The sequence below is a fragment of the Diplotaxodon limnothrissa genome, linkage group LG8 (genome assembly GCF_057381915.1).
Source record: "Diplotaxodon limnothrissa isolate DT_005_m linkage group LG8, D_limnothrissa_male_GT1.1, whole genome shotgun sequence".
In the NCBI taxonomy this organism is placed as follows: Eukaryota; Metazoa; Chordata; class Actinopteri; order Cichliformes; family Cichlidae; genus Diplotaxodon; species Diplotaxodon limnothrissa.
In genome coordinates this window covers 6,584,682-6,610,417 of record NC_140603.1, presented here as the reverse complement: position 1 = coordinate 6,610,417, position 25,736 = coordinate 6,584,682, and the positions used below count along the sequence as shown (strand labels likewise).

At 38.8% G+C, this 25,736-nt stretch overlaps 1 protein-coding gene across 2 annotated transcripts; it reads right to left on the bottom strand.

Moving 5' to 3' along the window:
* Positions 1–25,736, bottom strand: gsg1l2b (gsg1-like 2b). Of its 2 annotated transcripts, XM_085360363.1 has the most exons (6): positions 25,436–25,736; positions 24,485–24,532; positions 20,504–20,656; positions 4,861–4,972; positions 1,991–1,998; positions 1–341 (listed from the first exon to the last, which is right to left on the bottom strand). In XM_085360363.1, the coding sequence occupies exons 1-6, from the start codon at positions 25,734–25,736 to the stop codon at positions 1–3; spliced, it is 963 nt and encodes a 320-aa protein (XP_085216489.1). The 2 variants fall into 2 exon arrangements, with proteins under 2 accessions (XP_085216489.1, XP_085216490.1); XM_085360364.1 differs by lacking the exon at positions 1,991–1,998 and having other exon boundaries at positions 1–301.

Below are 25,736 nucleotides of genomic sequence, written 5' to 3'. Positions count from 1 at the left end.
CTAGCAGTATTCCTCTCCCTGTGGATCTGGCAGGTCATTGAGGTCTAAGAAGATGGAGGTGTTGGACAGCTTGCGTCCATCTGACGACAGGTCGAGCAGTTCCTCGGCAGTGCTCGGCACAGAGCTGATGTACATGTCCCACACCTGCTCCGGAGAGTCCAGCTCCAACAGCTTCTGCTTGATCTTCAGGTTCTTCTCAATGTTCCTGCGCTTGTGCTTGAACTCCAGGATGGTTTTGGTGTAGCGGTTGATGGTGGTGACTGAGGATGCCATGCAGGCCGTGAAGGAGCTCCATGCCAAACTAAGGAAAGAAACGAAAACACCATGAACTCCTTCATTTGCTCCATATTCAACACCCTTTGTTCAGTTTTCTATCCTTTACAGAACCTGAGCTAATCCTTTGATATACTAACATTTAAATCGTGGCCACTCCCAATAAAAATGTCACATTCTTCAACTCTGGCACCTCCACCTCCTTACTTTAACCTCTTAAGCCCCAAGCCTACCTTTTGCCCCCGTATCAGGGGGCGTTGGGGCTTAAGAGGTTAAATACTGATAGCAGACTAGGTATGACAAATGCATCCTCAAGTGAAAGCATTCATAGAAACATGAAAATATGATTTTGAAAACTTTATCTTGATAGAAAGTCTCTTTTATTTAATGATCAAAACACAAAAAGCCTCTTTCCTCCAAAATTCAGACTACTGAAAACAGGTTGTCATATTATTTTGATATCTTGGGAAAACAGTTACTTTGTGACAACATAAAATACTGTCAAGGTAATTTTTTTTGTCACGATCAAGTAATAATAATTATTTGACAAGTAAACAAAGGGGTTGCTTTGATTAGGGATCAGAAGACAAACAATAGCTAAAAAAAATATACATGCCTGTTTAGATAAGTTATCAATTTTACAGCAGCATATTACACGTGTGCACCATTGTTTAAAAATTGCTATTCACACATTTATAGACTAAGACAATCTAAATCTGTTTTAATGACAGCACACTGTGAACTTTTTAGCATAACGAATGGGTTTTCTGGTACAGAGAGGTGAGTCAGTAAGAGAAAACATTGCATATACAACAATGGCTACCTCACAAAAACCATGTTTATAGATACGGACTAAATACAAGGAGGGAAGGGCAATCAGGAACAGGTGACTTTAAAGGTGCAGTATGTACAATCTCACCAGTAGACGGACTGGTGCTTATATCGCACTTTTCTACTTTAAGCGCTTCACACAACTTGCCTCATTCACCCCGTCACACCCAGTCACACCCAGTCACACGAACACTTTTCTATGTTTTTCCTATGCAGGTGCCTTTTTATCAAACATTCACAGTCTGAATGGATGCATCAGAGAGCAACTTCAGGTTAGCATTTTTAGCGCTGGAACAGACAGGGATCAAACCAACAACCTTCTAATTAGTAGGTGTGCTACGCTACTGCCTTAGCTACAGCCACCCCAATAGATGTCAAAAGACTGCAGACTGCAGTCGACTGAATCTTGTTCATAAATCTCAGCTACACTGGCCACTGTAGGACAAAAAACTCTGTAGGACTGCTGGTCATCTGCAGTAAGTGTAGGGTGTCATTCTACTGTTTAGCTCAGCTGTCTGGCACACTAGCTGGCACAATATTAGCTTAAAACCAGCTGCTGTTTTTGTTCAGCTCATTGTCCAGAGACGGTGAGTAAGTAATTGCGACAATATTGAGACTAAATAAGCATATTTATGAACCTTTTCTTGTGTTAGAGCCCCGACTTCAGTTGAGGAGATGAAGCTTGAGGTAAAGAGGAAGAGGACGAGGTGAAAATGAGGAAGAGACAAAAGCAGAGGAGGAGGACAGAGGCATAATGAGAAGGAAATGATAAGAATATACATGTACTAATGCTAAATAGCTGGAGCTTGAAAGAGCTGTTTGTGATCTTCTAATGAGGCATGCAACGTATATCTCAAGCCATGAACATAAAACACTATTATGCTACTGTGTCTGCTGTATTCAAGACAGCGGTGCAAGATGGTGGCTTCCAAAAACTGGCTCTCTTTTCTTTGTAATTTAGTGATTTGATCCTAAATTTACAAGAATGCATAAATTATGATATTTATGAGTAAAAGATTCTTTTTTTCTATATTAAATAACCACCAGAAATGATGTACTATGCTGATAAAAAACTGTCTATGTGCTTTCATCGTGTTTTTGCAGAATAAAAGTCCAGCCAATGTGAAGGAGGAATTGTCCTCCGGGTGGCGCTGATTCATCACAAAAGCCCTGCAAACCTGTCTGCTTTATTCAGGCATAATTGTTAGTTTAGCAAGGAATAAAGATCGAACTGATGAGGTTTAACTAGAGCCAAACCCATTTGTTGTCAGGCTGATGTTACTGGCCAGTATTACCTGTGTGCTGATTTATCAACATTAGTATTTATAGTGATTGATAAATACAAGCTTTCCCACTAGCAACACAGAAAAAGAAAAAGATATTGGCTAATCTGTTGAAATGTTTGCCTTTCAAATCACTGAATACTGATACCAGTACTCAGTGATTTAAAATTCAATATCAGCTGGGCTCCAAGTTCAGCACAAAGCAAACAAAAGTTGAGAAAAGAACTGCAATGCATGGTTAAACTAAGTATTACATATTTCTGCTGTTCTTGTGCAATTTAAATTGATCAAAAATGAAATAACCAATGTATAGAACATTTTACCAAATCATTTCAATGCTTTGGGAGAACAAACAAGTGAGGACTCAAAGGGCCAAGTGGTGAAACAGTGGGATAAGAAAGAAATTACTACAAAGACTGTAATGGGAGGGAGCGGGGTAAGGAGAAATACAGAAAAGTAGGCTGAGAGCAACAGCACAGGAGACACAAAGAGAAAAGACTAAGCTATCTTGTAGAGTGGGCTTTTTCCTTTATCCACTTACAGTTTTTACCGAATGCCTAAACACTAACTGTGAATCCTGTAGCACAATCTCTAAAACTATTCAGACTTATAGCAAAACCACTCACTGAGTTTGCAAAACTAAAAGCACAAAAACTGCTTTGCACTCAGTTTGCAATTTTGTAACACACACTTTGCAAAACTGTAGGCACAATTCACTGCACAACACTCAATTACCAAATTTCCAACACACTCCTAGCAAAAGTATACACATGTATGGCTATCATTAACACTAATTTGCCAACTGTCTGGCACACTTTCACATGTGAAAACTTTCTTAGATAATTCGTTCACTTTGCAATCAGCCTAAGCACTATAATACAGGTAAGCTGTGTGTGCGGAGTACAATGGAGGGAGCAGAAAGAGTGAGAAGTAGAGGAGGCCGAGGAAGAGGACGTGGAGGTGAAGAAGTAGGATGAAGAGGACGACAAGGACAAGGAGGAGCAAGAGGAAGACGAGGAGGGGGGAGAGGAAGATGAGGAGGGGGAGAGGAAGGGTAGGAAGAGTAAGAAATAGAATTGCTGATGACATCAGAGCTACAATAGTGGACCATATCATCAACCGTGGAATGACCCTGAGGGTAGCTGGCCAACGGGTCCAGCCTAACTCGAGCCGCTACACTGTAGCAAGTACCATAGGGACATCTTGAAATGAGAATCGGTTAGTACAGTCACTTCGCACAAAGATTTGTAGCACTGCCATATGCCAATGAGAAACACACCAATACCATTGATGTAAAAATACGGAAATTGTTATTTTACAGAATTGCTAGATGACCAGATGCTGGGGGCAGAGGAAGCATGTTCACTGCAGACCAAGTAACCCATATAGTCATTATGGCGATTGCAAATAATCCTATACTTGGAAATAAACACTTGTGTTTGTTTTGATGTGTGTGAATAAACACCAGTACTTGAAGTTTGGATTCCTCTATGCTTATGGATCTATGACAGAAGTAGCTCAAACTGACATAGCCTACCTTGTGCACAGAGGAAGCAAAAGCCAGATGTGTTTTGTATTCATACCATCAGTGTGCAATTGGCGCATTGTGTGCTTAGTAGATGATGGCTTGTGTGTACTGTTTGATACGGAAACACCATTTTTACGAAGGTGTGAAGAGTTAATCTAGCTGTGTTTGCTTTTGCAAGAGAACTACAATGTTTTGATGATTGGGTGACAGGTTTTCTTATTTGTGTGAAGAGTTTTGCAAAATTAGCCAATAGTTACAAAAAATGTGCTTAAGCAATCAGAAAAAACTGTAACAAGCTCAGTTTTTGGACCTGTGATTGCAGCAGATGAAAAGACTGAAAAGTAGGCTACAACTGAGGTGCTGAAAGGTTCAGTCTGGCCCACAGATGGCTTTGCAAACTGTTAAAATTGCATTGAAGTAAGGCATAATTTGTGGACAATTTACTGTACCAGGAGGCACAGGAACACAAAAAAACGCCCCTGTAAAAGCTCATGTTTGAAGTTTAACAAGCTCACGTATTTGGCAGTGAGCAGAACATAAATGTTCAAATCCTAAATGGGACAGAAAAGGAGTTTCATGCAAAAAACATCTTGCAGTTATGTCCTTACACATGGTGTTGCACATGGCTGCATGACAATGTGTAATTTATAGATGTGCTATCTGTACAAAACTATGATTAGAAGGAATCATTGTTGAGTTACAGTCAGTTCACCGATTTTGCTACAAATAAATTTAAAAAAGACGTCAGAATTTAATGCTCAGAAAAATTCTCCAAACTCGGCTTGGAGTGACTCACAAACCTTGTTGATTTTTAGATTATATGTCCGAACAAAAACTTTGAAAGACTTCCAGAAAGCCTGGAGAATTATTGTTCAAGAGCACTTTAAAAATGACACGAATGTCTGGCTGCTTGGGAGCAAAATAAAAAGAACCAACATCACTCACATGTATGACCAGCTGTAGTCCCACGTCTGAGGTTTCCAGTCCTCTGGGCCCAGACTGACTGTCAGCTGGAAGGCTGTGGTGAACATCATGTGGGCTACCATCCCCAACAGACCTGGACACACACACGTACACAAACACAGATAAATCAATAAGATTTACCCACACTGGCAGCCAAAGAACCTGCTAAGTGTATTTCTTGATAGCCACCACTTGATGGCAGTATTGCACAATGTAACACATGACGACGCATACACGAGCAGCTGTTTGCAACCATATACATGTCAAACACTGCTATTACACAAAGTTTAAACCTCTAAGAACGCAATAAAATAGAGCAGAAGAATTTTCTCTAACTACCTCTCAGCTATTTAACATATCCTTTGACCAATCCCAGGATATGAAACCACAGAACTAACTAAAATATTATTAAAAATGAGTATTAATGGTCTAATAATTCAATAACACTGTCACATGGACTGATTAGTCATACTCTGTATTTGCTGAATCTGCATGCTTCCTTCACTATTCATTTTACTGCAAGGGGTACTGAGCTACAGTGAGTCACTGTTTAAGCGAGTCACACCGAGTAGTGCTGCTATCTACAGAATGTATTTCTTTTAGGGTTGGCAAATGATCACATACAGAGAGAAATATTACAGGAGCTGAAATTCTAACTATGTGGCCAGACTAGGCACTGATTCTCTGTTTCTTTACTTATTTCACACATTCTTAAAACGAAATAAATACATAAAGAAAAATAGACAAGACTTCACTAACAGCTGAAAAATCAATCAGAAAAGTCCAAGTGGAGCACAAAATAAAACTAAAACTGTGAGAAATAAACAGTGAAATGCAACTTTCAGGTGTACCAACTTTTCTTTGTCTACTGCATTATTATTTTCTCATTTATTCCTTAATAACCAGAAGAAGTAGCAGCGCACCAAGGAACTGGGAACAACACGGAGAACTCTGATAAAAAAGTTTTTAAAAAATATTACATAAGCTGCGGCATTTAAATCACACGCGGTTGTTCAATCTTGGCTAGCCTATGACCCAGCAGGTGCCACTGTTTCTTGTTCTTAGCTGGTACATCGCGTGGTCTTCTGCTGCTGCACCCATCTGCTTCACCTGGTTCATTCAGAGATGCACTTCTGCGTACTGCAGATGTAACCAAGGGAGCTTTGTTGCTTTCTTATCAGCTCAAAGTATTCTGGCATTCTCTTCTGACCTCTGACATCAACAACACATTTTCTCCCAGTTTCTGACAATTCTCTGTACACCCTGGAGGTGATTATGTGGGAAGCACCCAGTAGATCATAAGTTTCTGAAAGGACCAGGTTGTTGCCAGGCAGACCAGCTTGCCTGGCAACAACAACCCTCCCACCGTCAAAGCCACTTAAGTCAACGTTCTTCTCCATTCTGATGCTCGGTTTGAATATCAGCAGGACATCTTCACCATGCCTACTTACCTGAAACCACTGGGTCCCTGTTACAGTGATGGATTAGTATTTTTACCTTAACAAAGTGGCCACTGAGTGCATCTCTTAAGCTCATAAGATTCGCTCTGTCACACCAAACACATCATATCCTCCTTCTCTACATCCATGAATCCCAAACTGTCTGTCTGATGTACTCATTTCTAATCTTGTCCATCATTTCCAATGAAAAATTTAACATCTTCAACTCCGCCACCAGCTCCCACTTTTGTCTTTTTGTTAGTGCCACCATCTCCAACCATATATTATAGCAGACCTAACTAGTATCTAGTAACTTTGCCTTTCACTTTTGCCATCCTTGTGTCTGCACTTTGTCGGTGTTTTAAACCATTCATTGAAGAGAGCTTTTTGTTATGTTAGTGAGTAATTAATGTACTATTTTTCATTAACTATTAGTTAATTATAAACTGGGTGTATTTTACCGTTTTATTTGAAAACATGGCACAGCTACTGCTCCCAAAACAGCCTCTGTGAGCAGCTCCTGCTAAAGTAGGTATATCCAGGCCCACAATTTCCCATGATGACAAGCTGACTCACGAGGTGAAAACAATACCATTCACAGTGCTGCTGCTGCTAATAAATCTTGCAGTAAATTTCAGAATACAGCAGTGTTGGTGGAGTTATTTACTTTTGCACGTAAGCAGGCTTCTGCTTGGGAATAGGATCAACTAATGCAATGAAAGAAATGAAGGCATAAATATGGTAATTACAGCCAATCTCAGCGTGCCACTGTTTGTGAGATGAAGACCACGAGAGTCAAGGGGAAAACAGAGAGACAATTCATTTTTCCCTAAACCCTGTTCCCTTTAAGCTTCTGTTGCTAGGCATGCTCAGCTCAAGGCCAATATGCAATTTACAAGGAAAACAACAAAGGTTTTTAACTAATTGTAATTTTTACACTACATTTGAATCAAACAGTTGAGTTACACCAGCAACACGCTGGTGAAAAACATATTTTGTAGAAACATTCATCCATCCAGTTTTGGCTGCTTATCTGTGGCTGGGTTGTGTTGGCAGCAGTGGAGCAGAGAAACCCAGACCTCAGACCTCAGGTAATGGTAGGAGGGTAGAGCTGAATTTCTCCCAGCACTGCCTTATTCTCACCTGCCTTTAATCCTAACTGCACACCAGTAAACATTCAGAAAAGCATCTAGCACAGATGCAATGCACCCCAATGATATAGATGTGGTGATTTAGCATTCCAATATTCTGATATATCAGGCGATATTTTTTCTTTTAGACACACGACAGGAAAATAGATTTCCCTATAATTTACTGTTAAAAACACCCAACATTCGACCCCTGGTGGATTGGAGTGTTTCTCCTACATCTTTTTTCGAGTTTAAAATTTTCATTTATTGGCCATTATAAATGCTGTCGCTAGCAGATTATCAAAAAAGCTAATATTAGCTTTTAATATCAGCCCTCCTATAATACTGATATTATTAATTTGATAAAATACATCCACAGACAGAACTATATATAGCAACCTATGAAAGGACTCAAAACTGCCTTGTCAAAGTGTCCTCAGGGTCACATTCGTCTCAAAGATACGTGTGAGTCATTGCAATACAATAACACACGCACACACACACACACACACACACACACACACACACACACACACACACACACACACACTAGACTAAACAAGGAAAAAAAATATATTAGCAATGCTGTTGCTACTGCTAGCACATGAGCTGTAGTTAGCAAACAAGCGACAGTTAGCTTACTTTGTGAATTGGCTGAAGTTTTTATGTAGCTGTAGCTTTTTTTTCTAGCCAAATGATTTTAAAAACCCAAACAGTAACATTCTGTACTTTTACTTGCGATACTGAGCAAGTAAAAGTAAAACTATGTATCTTGGGCAGCAAGTTAGCTTTCCAACTAGCTTAAGATCCATGTAGAATACATGAAAATACGAAAGGAAAATGATGGATAAGAACATGCACAAGCTTTCCTAACTAACTTAACTTTTTTCAACTTTGTTAAAATTATGAAGTTTTTGAATGTACTACTAATTAGAGATAATAAAGCTTTATACTCAGAGGAACCATTAACTGGATGCAGCAGTGCCTGCCACAAACATACTTTTTTGTTCGTTCTAAACAAATTTACTCTTTAGTTTTTATTTTATTAAAAAACAAACGGTTCATTAATAGCGCAGTACAGTGTTTCACCTTTTATGATGGTAATAATGAAAACTCTAGCCACGAAAGAGTCTTTCTCTATTATGCATATATTATTTATTCATACTGCTTTTTTTTGCTCTGTTCTTTTTAAGCAGCTCTTTATTATCTGGGCATGTTTGCAGGATAAATGCCAAAAATTGAGATTAAAACTAGAAATTAGAAAAAACTAACAGATATAGACAACACCAACAAATGACATGCTTGCTGCCATTTGTACTTCTCCCACATTTGCAGTGTTAAATGTATTAGAATGTAAGCTGTTTAGCATCTTGGTACCATTTCCTGTTACATCTACCAGTTCAGCTTCCTGTGTACTTCAGGCATAGTTTATTTACAGTAGTGCAAACATATCTGCAGGATAAAATTGTCTGCTGTGGCAAATGTGAGAAAGAACAACTGTGAAAAATATTCCAATCTGATTTTGTGTAAAAAATGGAAAACAGCAAAGGTGTTAAAATTTCCTATCTTTGTGTAAATCATATTTAATATTTTTTTCTCTTTATGAATGGAAAAGATGGAAACAAAAAGCACACTCTGACTTTCAGCAAGCTGGATAACACTGATGGGAGATTGTACTGAGCTGGAGAAGCTAGAATAAAAGATAGCCCAGACATTACAAGACATCTCCTATTTATTTACACCCTTTTCATTATGTGAAGAAATCTCATGCTCAACAGGCGTGCTTTCATCCTGTAATAGGACAACTATTGTTTGTTGGAGGTTTCAGCAGCCATCAACTGAGTCCAATCCATATATACCAAGAACTGGGTGCAAAACGTAAAGTAGAGATTAGCAGCATCTTCCACTTATCCGGTATACTCTTTGTCCTTTCATATTCTTCCCATCTCTTCCCCTCGTCTGCCTCTTGCTTGGTTTTCTGTGCTTCGCTTCATTTATTATTTTCATCTTTGTACCTGATTTTTTTGTGCTGGATTTTGCCTTGCCCACAAACCAGCACAGGAATAAAAAGCTACGGATTTGTAGCCTACCAATCCGATTACCACATAAGCCCCCCCCCCTCCACAAATCCCTGGGCCGAACATGAGTGCACCAGATTCAGTACCAAACACCTAAATTCTCATCTCATCCCTATCAGAGCTCATGTTTATTCCTAAAGATATGACAGTGCTACATTATCATAATGTTATGCAGATCAGAGGCAGCCGTGCATCAGGATGAGTGGAACAAATCGCAGTCCCGAGTCTCAGCACGTTCTGTCATCTGGAAATTATGCTTGTTCTCCTAACACAAGGTCACTTTTTTCCAAAAGAAGTCAATACATGCCATTGCAAGGTTATTTATTTTTAGTGTCAAAGCACTTAACATATACAAGCAGCCTCAGAGATGTGACGCTTTTGATCCAGTTCAGCCGTACAACATCGAGAAAGCAGTTTAGCCTAATCTGTGCTGCAAAGCTCTCTCACAGTCAACAGGGGGCACCTAGATTTTTTTAATCTGTTTTGTCATTGTGCACAAGCTACAACTGAAGTCTGACACTAAGGATTATTTGTCCTTTATCACGCTGTTTGGAAAATGACTATTCATCCAGTGTACAAAAGGTGGTTGAGCTTTTAATCCTGCGTTTAGAACTGCATGAGAAATCTGTCATACGACAAAGCGGATATGAAAAAAGAAAAAATACATGTGTTTTTTGTGGCTAATACAATACCGGTCACAGGATATGTCAAACTTTACACTTTTCATTTTTCGGCATGTCAGACCTATCAAATTGTAGCTATACATTATGCACAGCAACAACACCAAACTGCAAGTAGGGGCATGTCATTAATCTGCAATGCTCTCATGTGAAAGATTATACACAAACAATATGCTTTACTCAAAGTCACAAACACACGAAGAGCAATGAATTGTTTTTCTCTCTCTTGTGGGGCATTATGCCTCGTCTAATTCCAGTTGGCTGAAGAACAGTCTTTTTCTGAGTATCTGGTCAGAACATCAGAAACAGGACGTCACAGTGTGATTTCATACAAGAACACAGCAGAATTATTTTAGTACAGACCGAAAAACATTTATTGTTGAGAGATATTGTGCAACATATTCCCTCGTATTGGAATATTAGTAAATAATAGAACCACAATACCAAAAAGTTGGAATAGTGTATAAAGTGTAAGTAAGAAAAGAATAAACCCAATTGTTTAAACTGATAAATAATATTAGCTTATTGTAATTTAATGGCAGCAACACGTCTAACAGTGTGGTACAGGGACATGTTTACTACTGTGTAGTACCCCTTTTTTAACACCACTGCCCTAATACTGTCTGATATAGTATTCTACCTAGTCAACAGTGTTGGGTCTTCTTTGTTTTATTTTTCATTTTGCAATGCTTCAAATGTTTATAGGTTGAAGGTCTGAACAACTTCACTCTTCTACTACAAACCAACGCTGTTTTAATATCTGCAGTATGTGGTTCATGAGAAATATGGCTTGCTGAAATGTGCAAGGACTTCACCGAAAAAGTCAGGAGGATGTGTGCAAAAAAAAAAGAAAACACTAATTTCAAATTTCAATTCCTCTGACTACAAGAAGAGAGCATTCACAGGCTTCACAATTACACTGAAGATCATTATTATGAAATTTTCCCACAACTTATAGACACATGTTCTTGAACAGTGGGACTGGGGCAGCATGGTGACATGGTGGTCAGCTTTGCTGCCGCACAGCAAGAAGGTCCTGAGTTTAATTCTACCATCAGGATCAGGACGGGGTCTTCTTTTGTCGAGTTCGCATGTTCTCCCTGTGTTTGTGTGGGTTCTCTCTGCTTCCTCCCACAGTCCAAAGACATGCACTTAGGGGGGTTAGGTTCAATGGAAACTCTAAATTGCCCATAGGAGTGAATGTGAGTGCGAATGATTGTCTGTGCCTATGTGTTAGCGCTGCGACAGACTGGCGACCTGTCCAGGGTGTACCCTGCCTCTTGCCCTAAGACAGCTGGGATAGGCTCCAGCGACCCTGAAAAAGGATAAGCAGAAGCAAATGGATGGATGGTTCTCCTCATCTTTACTTCTGAGAAGCTGCCTTTCTAAGCTGCTCTTTTTATATTAAATTATGTTGGTTAAAACTGGGTTGTTGTCTTTGTTAGCTTCTTTACAATGTAAACAAATAATTTTGTTTCAAGGTGTTTTGTATGTTTTCATAGTGGGTTGTGTCTTTAGTCATAGTGCATGTTTTGCTGCGGTCCAAATACCTCTAAACTTGGCCTTCCAAAAAAGAAAAACAGGATTTGCTAGGTAGATAAGCTAGTTAGAGCCATTCATGTATCAATACAACATAAAACTTTTTTGCTTTTAAAACAGCTGGAGCACATTCATGTATAGAGCCTGGTCAGTGCTCTGCATATGGCTTGTTTAGTCAGTCACACATACACAACATTGGCAGGACAGGTTTTACAGTTTTACTTTTGCTCATGTTCAGTGCTGCCATCTTGGACCGTTACCTCGAGGGTTGGTAGGGCTACTCCAACCTTCCAAGTGGGAAATCCAAGTTGAGGGGGCATTCAAGATTCAAATTGTGACACTAAGAAATTCCAACTTATTAAGGAATGTGGCATTAGTGTATGCCTGTGAGTGTGCACACAACCATTTCCCTGCACCACTGTGGATTTTTCACAGGCATGAAACAGGACGACTCATAATATGTCATACATGAGGCTGACTGGTCAGTCAGGGCTGAGAATCCTGGAACTCGTTTGATTCTGATCTTTGGCTGGTTGATCTGTGCATTTCTACTTACCTACACTATCACAGCAGCTGCACTAGGTGCATCTTCTATGCATATTTTTTTTACTGTGCTAATATAGCTTCTCCTGAGCTTGTAGGCGTCCTGTTTTTCTTCAGCATCTAAGGATAGATTAGTACACTTGTAAGCATACAATATGCAGCCCAGCATACAGGACTGAAAAAACAAGTACTGCTGTGTTACTGTGCTACTAGCCAGCATTCACAGGCTTGTCACTAGGTTACACATACTTGGTGAGCAGATGATTTCTCTAACATAACGATTGCTTTACTCCACTGACACTGAAATATTTGTTCTGTACATATAAAACATCTGCAGTCCTCCAACATAAAATCAAATTGTTACTTCTTGTTATATTTTGGTAGTTTCTTAAATAACTACAGGTTCATTGTGCCTTAAGTAGTCAAGCAACACATCCATGCACACTTTAGTACACTAGGCACACACTAATTTAAGAAATAGAAACAGAAAGTGTGGTTATCTAGCAGATGTTTGTCTCCATGTCAGAGATAAGTAAACTTGTTGCTGCTGCTGTGCCACGTTTCTCTTGCTTTGGAGATCAGCTGCTTTAAGCTGCAGGTAGTAAGACAAGGTGCTGGAAGGTGAAAAAAAAAAAGTTGTTAAAATTGAGAACACGCGTATTACCGGTAAGTGTTGTTAATCTAATCCGCCAGAGCATGTGTTCTTTGAAGTAGAGTTTAATTTTTATGGATATTTTATTTCATATTTATTTGAGATAAAACATTGCAGAGCAAGGTGAATAGGAAAACTTGAACATTTTCAAAGGTGTTTTTGTAGTTTTCAGAGAGGTCTTTTTATGTGCTCTTATCAACTGAAGGCAAGTCTATGTTTTGAACTCCTTTCATCTATATGGTCCAGTGGAAAAAGCCAGAGTTTCAGAGTTTGTCTTGTGTATAGCTTTCTCATTAGAATGAAACTTTGAGGCTCCTTTTGTTTGGGCAGCATGAAAAAGGCAGAAAATAGCTGACAGTTGGCAAGTTAGAGTGTAACACAAATGGAGAATAGAGAGTTTGGAGAAACTTGCTTTTTTGAAAAAGTCAGAAAAGATTCTTTCATATCAAGAAAAATTGTATTAATAAGCTGTATTTAAATGGTGCATAACCGTTTTGTTTTTTTAATAAACTGCAATGTTTAAAAAGATTTTCTAAAAGTAATGCGAAATATAATTAAAGGAATACAAATGCTTTTTTGGTTTTGTTTATGAGAAACATGTCACATTTTTCTCAGATTGTTAAGTATCACCTAAAATAGCTCCAGATTGCTCAGTATTTCCTTCTGTCCCCTCAGGCTCTTTATACACTAACGAGCAGCAGTCTCTGTCACACACAGTACAGTTAGCATGACCACTCTTACTATTGGAACAAATTGGCAGTTCCGCAGGCACCCGCTATTAAAACCACAGTTTTTATTTTTTTTAACACACACTCAGCACAAAAACTGAAGTTTTTACTCACATTGCTCACATTAATTACCCGAATTCAGCTCAACTTAAGTTCATTCCTCACATCAAAGTAAGCCTCTCTTTCTTTTACTTCCCCAATACGTCTGTTTTTCATCATCACCTCACACGCCTCATCATACGTCACATAACTGACAGGTGTAATAAAATTTCAGCTCAGACCTCATTAACATAACATATTCAGCCCATTAAAAAGAGAAACAAACTGTTACAAGGACACTAAACCGTTGATGTTTGAGAGCCGACGAACTGCAACAAAAGCCGTAAAAAAATTCTAAATGATTTTGTGTTTTAGAGAAATAAAAACTACACTCACACTTGAGTACCAGCCTCACAGATTTCACCCCCTCTATTTATGCAAACAGCTCACTTCTTCAGACAGCGAGCCATATATAAATAAAACATGACACATACGGCCTGGGTTGAGAGTTCACTCGCTATCTTACTGAACGTTACAGCTGGCAAAACACTGGGTAAGTGTGTGAAAACACGACTCCTGAGTTTAGTTGCAGGAGAGCATGCTAGGTTCAGCACCTATCAGGTGAAAATGAAAATATCACAAGACCACAACAGGATGACTGAGTGATGGTCAGTAGTTTTTCTGCTGTGATAGACAGACCCTGGAAAAGGTGTCAACCTTCAGCCTGCCCCTGCCAGTAAAATGCACCAGAAATAAATAGAAGATAAAATAAAATCATCCAGCATCGTCTACATCCATTTACTGTAAAGTAATGGCTTTTTAAATGCCAATTACTTGGGCATTTCAACACTGGAGTCTGGGGGACTGACTCACATATGGATCTAGCTTCAGTTTGCCATTAAAGGAACTGCAGATTTTGGCACTTCTGATTAGCTTCATTTGTCAGTCTCAGAGATTCCCATTTGGAAAGGAGATAATAAAGTCTCACGATTCACAGTGATGCACAATCCACAACGACACAAAAGCAAACTGTCAATATGATTAACAAGTGACAAATAAAAAAATCAGGTAAATCTTAGTTATCTTTTCCATCTTATAACATCCTTGCTACAGCGTTTTAAACCTTCACCAGTTTTTTAAACTGACAATAGGTTTGGAGGTGCATTTTCTCACTTGAGTCTATGCCAGGCAAAAGATGGTCACCTGAACTCAAACTTTAAAGGCTTGAGCAGAGTGTTAGTACTGTTGCCATCTTGGTGATTTTAAAATGAGGAGTGATAAAACTGATAACCAGAGGAATATGTAAGGTACTGATCTGAACTGATCAGGAAAAGTCTTACTAAGGTCAAAGGAGCTGAAGGCTGTTTTTCCATAGACTTCCATGTAGCTTGATGCCTTTTTGAACATCCCTCCCTGCTGGCCATTAGAAATAATGCATGTTTAAGACACTTGCATCCATCTTTTATATACAGTTTGTGGTGATTTGAATGTAATGGCAATGTAGGTTTGAAGTAATTGTGATTACAAGCAGGGTGGGGTGGTGCTGATGTCATGACGATAAATATGATGCATTACCCATATCACTTTTATACAAATCTATTTGAATGAGAACTTTCAATTTGCTTTTTACTTCTTTTTTTTGTAAATATTCCAGTTTAAGGAAAAAGTAGGTCATTCCCAGTGTATTCATCTGCAAAAAAAAGTCATATAGGATTAAGAAGGCACCTGATACACGATATGAAGTTTTGAGGACACTTAACTAGTAAGACTATAGCTCCGTCATTGCCTCATATGCCAACAGGATCAAAAGAGAACTTGGGTTACTCTGTACTAAAATCAAAGCAACAGTCAGACTAGGGGGAATCCAACTCTAACGTCAAACTAATCAATATGCAGCCTCAGGCTCACCACATATCCATATATGTCTCTTGAATGAATTTCTCTAATCTTCTTGGTCTCTTAAAGTTTTTAAAAACTTTGCCTTCTGATCAGGGGCTTTCCTTCACAGACATAAAGCCGGATTCTTTGAAAAAGACAAATATGACAGAAAATTTGATCCAAGCAGAGACAAAAACCTCATTCTTGCACCAATTTCCAACAAAATACATTTCACTAAAACAGACTATTTGAAGAAAAGCATCAATCAAAGCAATGTCTTGTCTTAGAGTTAGATCAAAGAAGTAAAGTTTTGTTGGGTTTGAGCAAACGTAATATTTCCATTTTTTTGTAATGCTTTCGGACACTGCTCTGTATCCACATTGTTCTTGATAGAGACTCTCCTTGTCGTGACCTTTTACCAAAATGAACAGTTTTTCTTTCCTACAGTAGGAAAGTCAGTATTGGGCATTAAAAGCATTTTAAAACACCTTTTATTCTGGTTTTACTGGTGATTCTATACATGCAGTATTTATGTTCCAGTGACCACTGAAATTACAGTTAATTTAGCTAATTAATTAAATTAGGTTTCAAGATGTCTGCAAAGTTACAAGCTTGATGCAAGCAGAAAATGTTATTGTGGATCTGACCAGCTTATATGTTTAAGTGAGTCATAGTGATGTTAAGTGGCTTAAAAAACAGAAAGTAGACTAGAATGACAATGAGTGAAAAAGCAGCCAATGTCCACAGGAAAACTTTGAAAGACCTTCAGAAAGCCTGGAAAACTATAGCTCAGGATCACTTTAAAAAATTACAAGAATCTAAATCGTTGTCAGTGTGGTTCTGGGAAGGTCAGGAGAGAAGTACAACCATCTATGAAACACAGGGCAGGCTTTGTCATGGTTCTGTGTTGGGGATCTTGATAAAACTGATAAAATTATGAACACAGAAAAGTGCCATCGGAGTTTAATCCACCATGCAAAACGATTTGGAAAGTATCTGATTGGTTTTTTGTCATGCTTTTTTCAGCATGACAATGAAACACAGAACAGAAAAGCACAAAATGAACACTATCAGTCATGGATTTGCCTTCCCAGTGCCTGAATCTCAACATTGATATTGAAGCAGTGTGGGATCATTTTGACAGAGAACTGAAAAAGAGGCAACCAGCATCCAAAGAAGTGCTTTGAATGTCCATCAAGGAGCCTGGAAAACTATCCTGAAGTCTACTTCAAGTCTGTTTCATTTAGAAGAAAGCTTGAAAAACAGTTCAGACTGTTTATATATTGTTATCATACAGTACACACACACACATATATATATATATATATATATATATATATATATATATATATATATATATATATATATATATATATATATATATATATATATATATATATACACACATCAGGAAGATGGCCCCAAGCGACCACGTGCTCAGTGAATACCTCAGGCAGTAGAAACCCAAGAAAGAGGAAGGCGAGGAACCATCATGGAAGGACAGGCCCCTGCACAGTATGTACCACCGGCAGATAGAGTAAGTGGCTGATATCCAGTACAGATGGACGAAATGGTGGTGGCTAACCAACTGGACATAGTGGTGGTAGACAAACAGAAGAAGACGGCCGTAGTGATCGATGTAGCAGTTCTCAATGACAGCAACATCAGAAAGAAGGAACACAAGAAGCTCGAGAAATACCAAGGGCTCAGAGAAGAGCTCGAGAAAATATGGAGGGTGAAGGTAACAGTGGTCCCAGTGGTAATCGGAGCACCAGGTGCGGTGACTCCCAAGCTAGGCGAGTGGCTCCAGCAGATCCCGGGAACAACATTGGAGATCTCTTTCCAGAAGAGAGCAGTCCTAGGAATAGCTAAGATACTGCGCAGGACCCTCAAGCTCCCAGGCCTCTGGTAGAGGACCCGAGCTTGAAGGATTGACCGCCCACAGGGGCAAGCGGGGGATTTTTCTTTTTTTTTTTTTACATATATGCTGTAGGACTGCATGTTTCAGTCTCTGCATGTATTTCCCGTTTTCCTCATAATATATCAAGAAATGAGAAGGCTCAAGACTTTTGCACATTACTGCATTTCGGTTTATGAATGGATTAAACAAATCCAACACATCATGCTAATTTATGACGTTATCATGTTTTAGACATATTTCAATAAAGCCAGACTAGCTGTTCTCTGCTGCCTCAGGTCTTTAAATTGAGCAATGCTAAACAATATGTGTCTCTAGCCAGAGATGAGAAGAGTACTGATTCTCTCATGTCACTGACATAACAAAAGCTGGTAAGTGTGTTTCACAAAATGCTATCATATTTTGGGTGAGCCGTGGATCAAGTATAGCATCAGTTTTACTCCAGGCCTACAAGCGTCTTTTCTATAGTCTAACTAGAACTGCCTGTAGTTAAAGAATAGATACAGTACACACATATGTTACAACCTTTAAGCATTAAATAAATTGGTCAAAGTGTGGACCTCGGTTTTACAGGTTGTACGATTCTTCAGCCTGTAGCCTTTTCTGTTTTTTTAAAAACACATTTTCTGAATTTCACCTGTCAAAGCAGCAAAAAGCTGTGAGTCACTGTCGTGGAGTCGAGTATCTTTCATTGCTGAATCACTGCCCAGAGTGTGGTGGTCGGGATCATTTTCACAGAGTGGATTAGAGAGAAGGTCATTGTTAATTCCTCCACCGAGAGAGGGAGGCAGACTGCAAACCGGCTGGAAATCTTTTCAGGGCTGAGAGGCTACAACTGGCCTGAATATATGACTGGATAAATGCCAACAAGGAAGCAGAACTAAGGACTCAGTGGTTTTAAAGTTAAACAGAAACGGAATAAAATCAGTATATATCTCAAGCGTTTGCTATAGTTTTCTTACAGTACTTAGCAAAAGTGTATTTAAAGCTTGGATAAACGTTCCTGCAGTAAATGTTAATTTTTATTTTGGGGTCCTCTACAGGGCATGACTTTTCAGTTTTATATTAGCAAAGAATGCGGTGACTTCATGGACAAGGAGCCTAACATCAATGCAATACTGTCACTATTCATTTGGTGCATCGGTATGTTACCAAAATCAGGTGAAGTTACAGGATGCTGTCTTTTTGTGCGTTACATAATGCTGAAAAATACATTCTTGAGTGCACAGGAGCTGCCAATGCCTCAACAGGACCTAATAAAATTTAATAGTAACCTTGCCATTAAGGGAGGTTAAGAAAGTTTCACTTTGGAGTTTCAGATTCTCATGCTATCCAATGTAATCGCGTGCAAAAATAAGGGAAAGGCCCTTGTCCACAAAAAACAAAATGTGGTTCTTGATAGTTTTCCACATTTCAGCACTATAGCAATCCATAAATATTCTGTTTTTGCAAAAACTTGCAAGGTAGGCTAACTTCCTCCTCCTTAAATAAATATAAACTTAATAGTTTAGTGAGTTGTAAAAAGGAGAGCATGGCTTAAACCACGACAAAAACTACAACTGACTGAAAAATGGCTCGAATTCAAATTCATATGCTCTTCTTCATAGTGCAAGTTATCAGCGCATTTGATAACAAACCTGGCTGTCAAGTCTCTTAGCAATAATCAAACCAGAACACCAAAGAGACCACGATCCACCACAATTCACAGGTTTTTGGAAAGTCTGAAGTAGAGAAAAACAGGACAGCCATCAGTTCTAACGCCTCCCATTTGAGCCCCAGCCTACCCAAGCATGCAGTTGCCTCCAGGAACTAATCATGCCCTGTCCTTGTCCCTTACATTGAGTGCATGGCTGACAGCTCCTCCATCATCTCAGATTCTTTCATCATCCCGTGTACAAAGATGACATCACAACCCCTTAATGCAGAGCTAAGTATAAAAAATCTGAATTGTCTGCTTTGGTTTTCATCTAAAGCTCCAGATTTCCTCCAATGTCCTTGATCTGTCTTACTACTTTTTACCTGGAGGGGGGTAAATTCTAAAACACCTCTTTCCCCCCCCTCAGGGCATATTGTTACACTCTTTCGGGAGCTTGTGAACTAGATGGGAAGAACTGCCAATGTATATCCTCATCAATATGCATGGAAGAGATCAGGTGAGAGGTACAACAGTGACTGTCTAAAGTCAATTGTAAAACATGGTAGAGGCTGTGGCTGCATTTCAGCCAGTGTTGCTGGAGAACTGGTCAAAATGACTCAATTAAACATTGAATGAGTTGAATGAATGCAGAAAAGTACTGTAAGACTTTGGCCCATCCTGCAAAAAAATCATCTGGAAAGCACTGGATTAGCAATAGCTTCTTCTTCTTTTTTTTAAGTACGACACATATCTAAAATAGTTGCAATAAAAGCATAACTGGATATGAAAATCAAACAATGGAACACTATCGGTTATGAACTGGAGTAATAGTAATGGAAGCAACATATCAGTTTATATGTGACAAATGGAAGACAAAGACTCCTGGAAGCAGCATCTTTCTGATTTAAATTTCAATACTTTATTTTACTGACCAACGCTGTCTGAGCAGGTTTTGGTTACAAACACGTAGAAAGCAGAAGAAGATACTCAGTATCTGCTACCCACATATGATTGGCTTTACTGAAAATCCTCCCTTTAACGCAAGAGAACAACAATGAGTTCTAACTTTGGAAGCCAGTTAACCTAGTTTCAAGGTTTTCCAGTTGACTTTTGGGAGGCTATAAGACTCACTAATGGCAGCAACATATAGTTATATATAGTATAGTTAGTAATATGTCCAAATAAAAGCTCTTCTCATCTAAAGTGGAAAAAGATACTGACAACAATCACAGTATCTGTAATCTTTTCATTGGAGAGCACAAAACAAACATGAACAAAAATAGCGCTCATTGAATCACAACTATTTGATTTGATGCTTTTCACTAACTTGATGGCAAAGATGGTAATTATATTAATGCTTCTCACCTGACAGCACAGTGAATATGGCAGCAAAGGCGTTGAGCTTGAGCCCGTCGATGACGTTGCCGATGTGACACACTTCTATGGACATAAGGATGCCTCCGGTGGCCAGCAGGAGAATGTAGAGGCACTCTGCAACTATGCACAGCCACAGCACACCTGTGAAAACAGTTTGTTATAGCAAAGTAATGGCCAAGAGGAAGAAGACAAAAAATCAAGTTGTGTGGATGGTGGTGTTGAAGTGTGACGTCGTGGGGAGAGAGAAGGGAAATTGGGGCGTGAGGGAGAATATGGGTGAGCAAGGGTGAAGGAAGGGAGCAGAGACGTGAAAAGGCAGAGGAAGCGGGGAAGAGTGAGTGGAGAAAGGTGCACCGGCAACCCCATCCCCCGTATCATTAACCTTCACAGTCAGGGAGAGGATACAGAGCATGATCTACCCAGAGACGCAGAGCATTCTGAGCTGGAGTCTATATACGTGTTAGGACAAAATATCAGCGGATTTAAAAACCTGTCAGTGTACGCTGTAGTGTAATTGCATATATCACCCAAGGGCAGGCAGTTAGTGTGTGGTTAATTAATCATAAGGTGTGTAATAAACGTAACATGCCTGTTACCCAAAATATCCCTGAATGAATTGTGGACAGAAATACGTCCTTCAGCTAAAAATTCTTTTTCTTGCTTGCTTTAAATTGACTTCAGTAAAAGATTTCTTCAGTTTAATTTAGGCAGGTGGAAAAGATAGAGGCTTTAAAACACTGCAATTAAGCCCCTTCCATAGAAATGTTTCTTTGTTTTGCTAAATCCTAGTATTTTAATCATGATGCTGGCAAATGGTTTGCAAAGAGATGGATGCTCTAAACCTGTTGTACAGGGACAACGGTACAGGCTTCTGTTTAAAGAGTCTGGCATCCAAGTTATTGTTTCAGTCGCTGAAGATCTCTTTATACGAGGATCTATTTTGTCTTTGCGGCGAGGCTCATATGGAGTTGCCTGGTTACAGATTACTAATTTGCTGCCCACATCTTGTTATGCAGCATTTTACATGTCTGCACACAGTTAATTGTTTGCATAGTTAAAGAAAAGAAAGAAGCACATGTGTGTAGGAGGGATTAAAGGATAAAGATGGCATTTTTATTGAATTTTCTTCTTTTTGTATAAAACAACTGAATGAAACAAAGTGTTAGCCTGCCATTGTCTGAGGGAGTTAACCTCAGTCTTTCAAAACAGGTGTCAGTTAATTGTTTTTTCTTATTTTAAGACAGCAATATTTTTCTAAAACAGATGTACGCTGTAGTTTTTAGGCACTACAGTTCTTTGTGTTACTGAAATATACTGAAATAAGGCATTTTTGGGGATCTGGTTTTAGTGGAGGAGTGAGCTATAAACTGCGGTGGGTAGTAACTAATTACATTTACTCAGTTAAATTTACTTGAGTACGTTTTTGGGAAAAAAATACTTTTAGGAGTAGTTTTACTACACTGTACTTTTTACTGTTACTTGAGTAACATTGTTATGAAGTATTGCTACTCTTGAGAAAAAAGTCTGGTTACTCAGTGTGAGTAACTTCACTGAATGAATAATAAACGTTTTAACCAAAAATGCACGAGACACAGACACAAATCTACAGTTTATGTCGAAGTGAGACTTCTTATTTGTTGTTTTAATGTTGTTCTATCTGCTGAGTCTGTTGTGCCATTTGGAGAAATAAAGTAACACCATATACTGTCACTGGAAGTATTTTACCTGTAGTATTATACTATTCTAACATATATTTATATCACCTTCTCTAAATATTAGTTCAATAATGAATTAGAAAAGTGTTTCTTCTGCTTAGATTTATTATTTTGTAATCATGTTATGTTCATGTTTTTTTGCTTTTCAGTCTTTAAAATTTGCACTAAACTTTATATTTTTGTCTGTCTGATTATCTAACTTGCCATCACCAGTGTGTGAATGGGTGGATGACTGGATGTGTAAAGCGTTTTGGGGTCCTTAGAGACTAGTAAAGCGCTATATAAATACAGGCCATTTACCATTTATCTCATTTTTAAAAATTAAATCAGATGTTATGATCAGTTACTCAGTATTCAAATAGCCTTTTTCACTAAATACTCTTTTACTCTTACTTGAGTAATTTCTTGGATGGCTACTTTTTATTTTTAGTAAAACTATGTTGAGGTAGTGCTACTTTTACTTGAGTACAATTTTTTGGCTACTCTACCCACCTCTGTCTATAAATGACACAAAAAGGAAGATTTCTGACAGCAACTACAACTGAGTGAAACCCTCCCAAAAAACCTTGTTGTCAGTTTTTTCTGGAAATAAAGAAGCAGGTTGGGCTCAGTGGAATAATCAGGCTTTGGATTGACATTTTCCCCTCTCTTCCCCGCTGATGGTCTAGAAAATATTCCCATTTTTTTATGATAAAAAAATAATTTTTTTGTTTTGCTAAGTCTGGTACAATACGTATCTTCTCTGTCATGTCGTACTGCCTCCTGACAAAATAAACTGAACTTTTACTATAAAATTCTGACTGAGAAAAAATGAATAAGAAAAACTGAGTATCAAACATAATATACATAATATATTCACTACGTGCTAGCTCTAATTAAAATTTAGGAGTTGAGATTTTGGGAAACATTTTTGACCCTGTGAATGTGACCCACGGGAGGATCTGCTTAATTAATGGCACTGTTGGTGCCAGGAAATATAGCACAGATATTTTTCTCTTCTGCTTGGTTTACTTTAGGACATTAATAAATAGGACATAAATAGTAGCTCATAGCAACTTGCTTTCTTTCCAACAGCCTGCAGAGGGTTACAGCAAGAAGTACAATTGTATCTAAGTCCATGAGAGCATATCCCTGCTTCCTACTTAAAAATGACATCAGTTATTAGTTTCCTAATGACTTCATGATCTTAATCATGAAGTTTAATGTGCTATATAGGTTTTGTTCATTTTTCTATGTCAGTCTCATTTGGGATCAAAACATTATTATGATTTAGGGTGTGGCTATTTTCTGATTGACAAGTTGCTGTTTCAAGGGGGGTTAGTGTCTGTGGGCTCTCATCCACACTCACCCCTTGTTTTTCATATTGGGTTGGAAAAACAAAAGCAGGAAGTTAACAGAAAGATTATTTTGTGGCTATGGTAGTTCATCAACCAGTGCGTGACATCATGATGACTGTTTCCAACCTCCACCCAAGACCCAGATGTGGCTTAATCCCCATTTTGAAATAGTACGAGAATATGAGATTGACCATCAGAAAAATGCATGTTTAACGCACTTCCCCACTGACTTTGTCAGACCCAGAGACCAAGATCCTCTTTCATTTGTACTCTGTGTGCTAAACACCGAGAATGCAACGAGAGGCAGATTTTAGCACAACAGCAGCGTTCGGGGCACTAATTAACTGGGAGAAAACCACGTGGATCTGATTGATTTACTGTTTTGGTTTCTTATTGCCTAGCAGCAGCACAAGTGATTAGGTCATCCACAACTCCATGGTGTCACCAATAGCTGTTGATTTTTTTTTTCCAATATAGGATAATTATGTGAGAAAAAAATCTGGGGTGGAACCTGACTCACTTTCAAATGACAGGAAGTCAGTGCTGATGAAGAAGAAGATGAAGATGAAGAAAAAACTTAATACATCACTTGGAGGCCTAAAGACGCTTAAACAAATGTCTAGAAAAAAATATCTGAAAGAGGGTCAGTGGAGAACCAAATGACTTTGGCCAGCATTTCATCACACTGACAAAATTACTGAAACGTCCACTTCAGATTCATCTGCTTATTTAGAGTCACAAGAAAGCAGCCATACAGATGACAGAGATCTTTGGGTTATTTTAAGCCTTGAGATGACAAAACTGATAAAGGCTCTGATTGACTGAGAATTTTGCCATGTCCCTGAAAAAGTCTTTATTTGCAGTAACATTTTATATGTAAAAAAACCCAAAAACAAACAAAAACCAAAAAAACTTACCTCTTTCGTTTGATGGTGCAACATAAAGGAAATTTCTGCAATTCTCACCTGTAAAAGAACGTAAATTAAACATTTATTTCATGTACCAAGCTGATAGCATGTCAGACTTCATATGTTTTTCCTCCATATTCCACAAAGATAAAGTTACGATGTAAAATTTTAAAGAAAAAGTTCCAGTCTGTGATTATGTAGTAACAAGAATACCCAACCCCCCTCACCCCCTCTTAGGGTGTCACAGTCTTCTGCCTGAAATGCAGCGTATAGCTGTGTGCTGGCCAGAAATTCTACTGTCAGTGCAACAAATGCATTTATGGTGGTCTGCACACGGACACGTAGTGCTTCACACTCAGTGATAGAAGAACCACTGAAGCGGGTGAAATATACCTTTAACCTTGCTTTGTTCATGTTTTTGCCCATAAAAACTATTCCAAGAATAATTCAATTAATCAACATTACATATATTTAGTTTGCTCTTTTCAGGCTCCCAGACATGATTATTCCATTGTCTGCTTGTTTAATCATAAATATTACTAAATTGTGATTAATTAGCGTTTTATTCATGTATTTGTGTTTGCAATTTAAATGTCTTTGCGTGTACTGACATTACATCCTGAACCTGAGTTTATATAAATCTGTCTATGAACTTCTCTATCTGATATCCTTTGAACAATGGGCACAAAAACCTGTTAGTTAAATATAATACTCATTGTCAGATTATGACTTCCTGGTGACATTTCCATGTAATTTTCTCAGTAGTTTCCGTGATTAATCCCCAAATCCAGTCCTTGTTGATGTGGAACTGAACGTAAAAGTCAATGCATTAAAACCCGGACTTTTAATTTTATTTCATCGCAGCTGGAGCAGCACGTCTCCCTCCGTGACGCACCTCCTCAGCGCGCACAGCGGTCCCGCCGTCAGTCCGCCGTTACTTCTGTAGAAAACCAAACTTACCGGTCATGTTGATGTTCTGCTCGCAGGAGAACCAAATGCCGGTGTGAAACTTCCTCAACACGTACTTGTCCTCCCCGGTCTCCCAGATGTACTGCACCAGCCGCGTGTCGTTGATGTTGGTGCTGTTGAACCTGATGCAGAAGGACTGCTTGGTGGTGACCGGTCCTGTGCAGAACGGCTTCACCACTTTCCGTGTCCCTTCGCACCAGTAGCTGGTGGTGAGAGCCGACACAGCCAGGAACAAGGCGAGAAAGTTCAAGGTGAGAGCCAGCGATGCTCTCCGCCGCCGGTCTATCCCCAT

What these genes read in the sequence shown, in the direction of transcription:
- gsg1l2b (XM_085360363.1), bottom strand. Translation starts at nt 25,736, where the DNA reads ATGGGGATAGACCGGCGGCGGAGAGCATCGCTGGCTCTCACCTTGAAC. An exon ending in GCAGAACATCAACATGACCG is followed by an intron (nt 24,533 to 25,435) that starts GTAAGTTTGGTT and finishes GTTCTTTTACAG; the next exon opens with GTGAGAATTGCAGAAATTTC. An exon ending in TGCACCATCAAACGAAAGAG is followed by an intron (nt 20,657 to 24,484) that starts GTAAGTTTTTTT and finishes CTGTTTTCACAG; the next exon opens with GTGTGCTGTGGCTGTGCATA.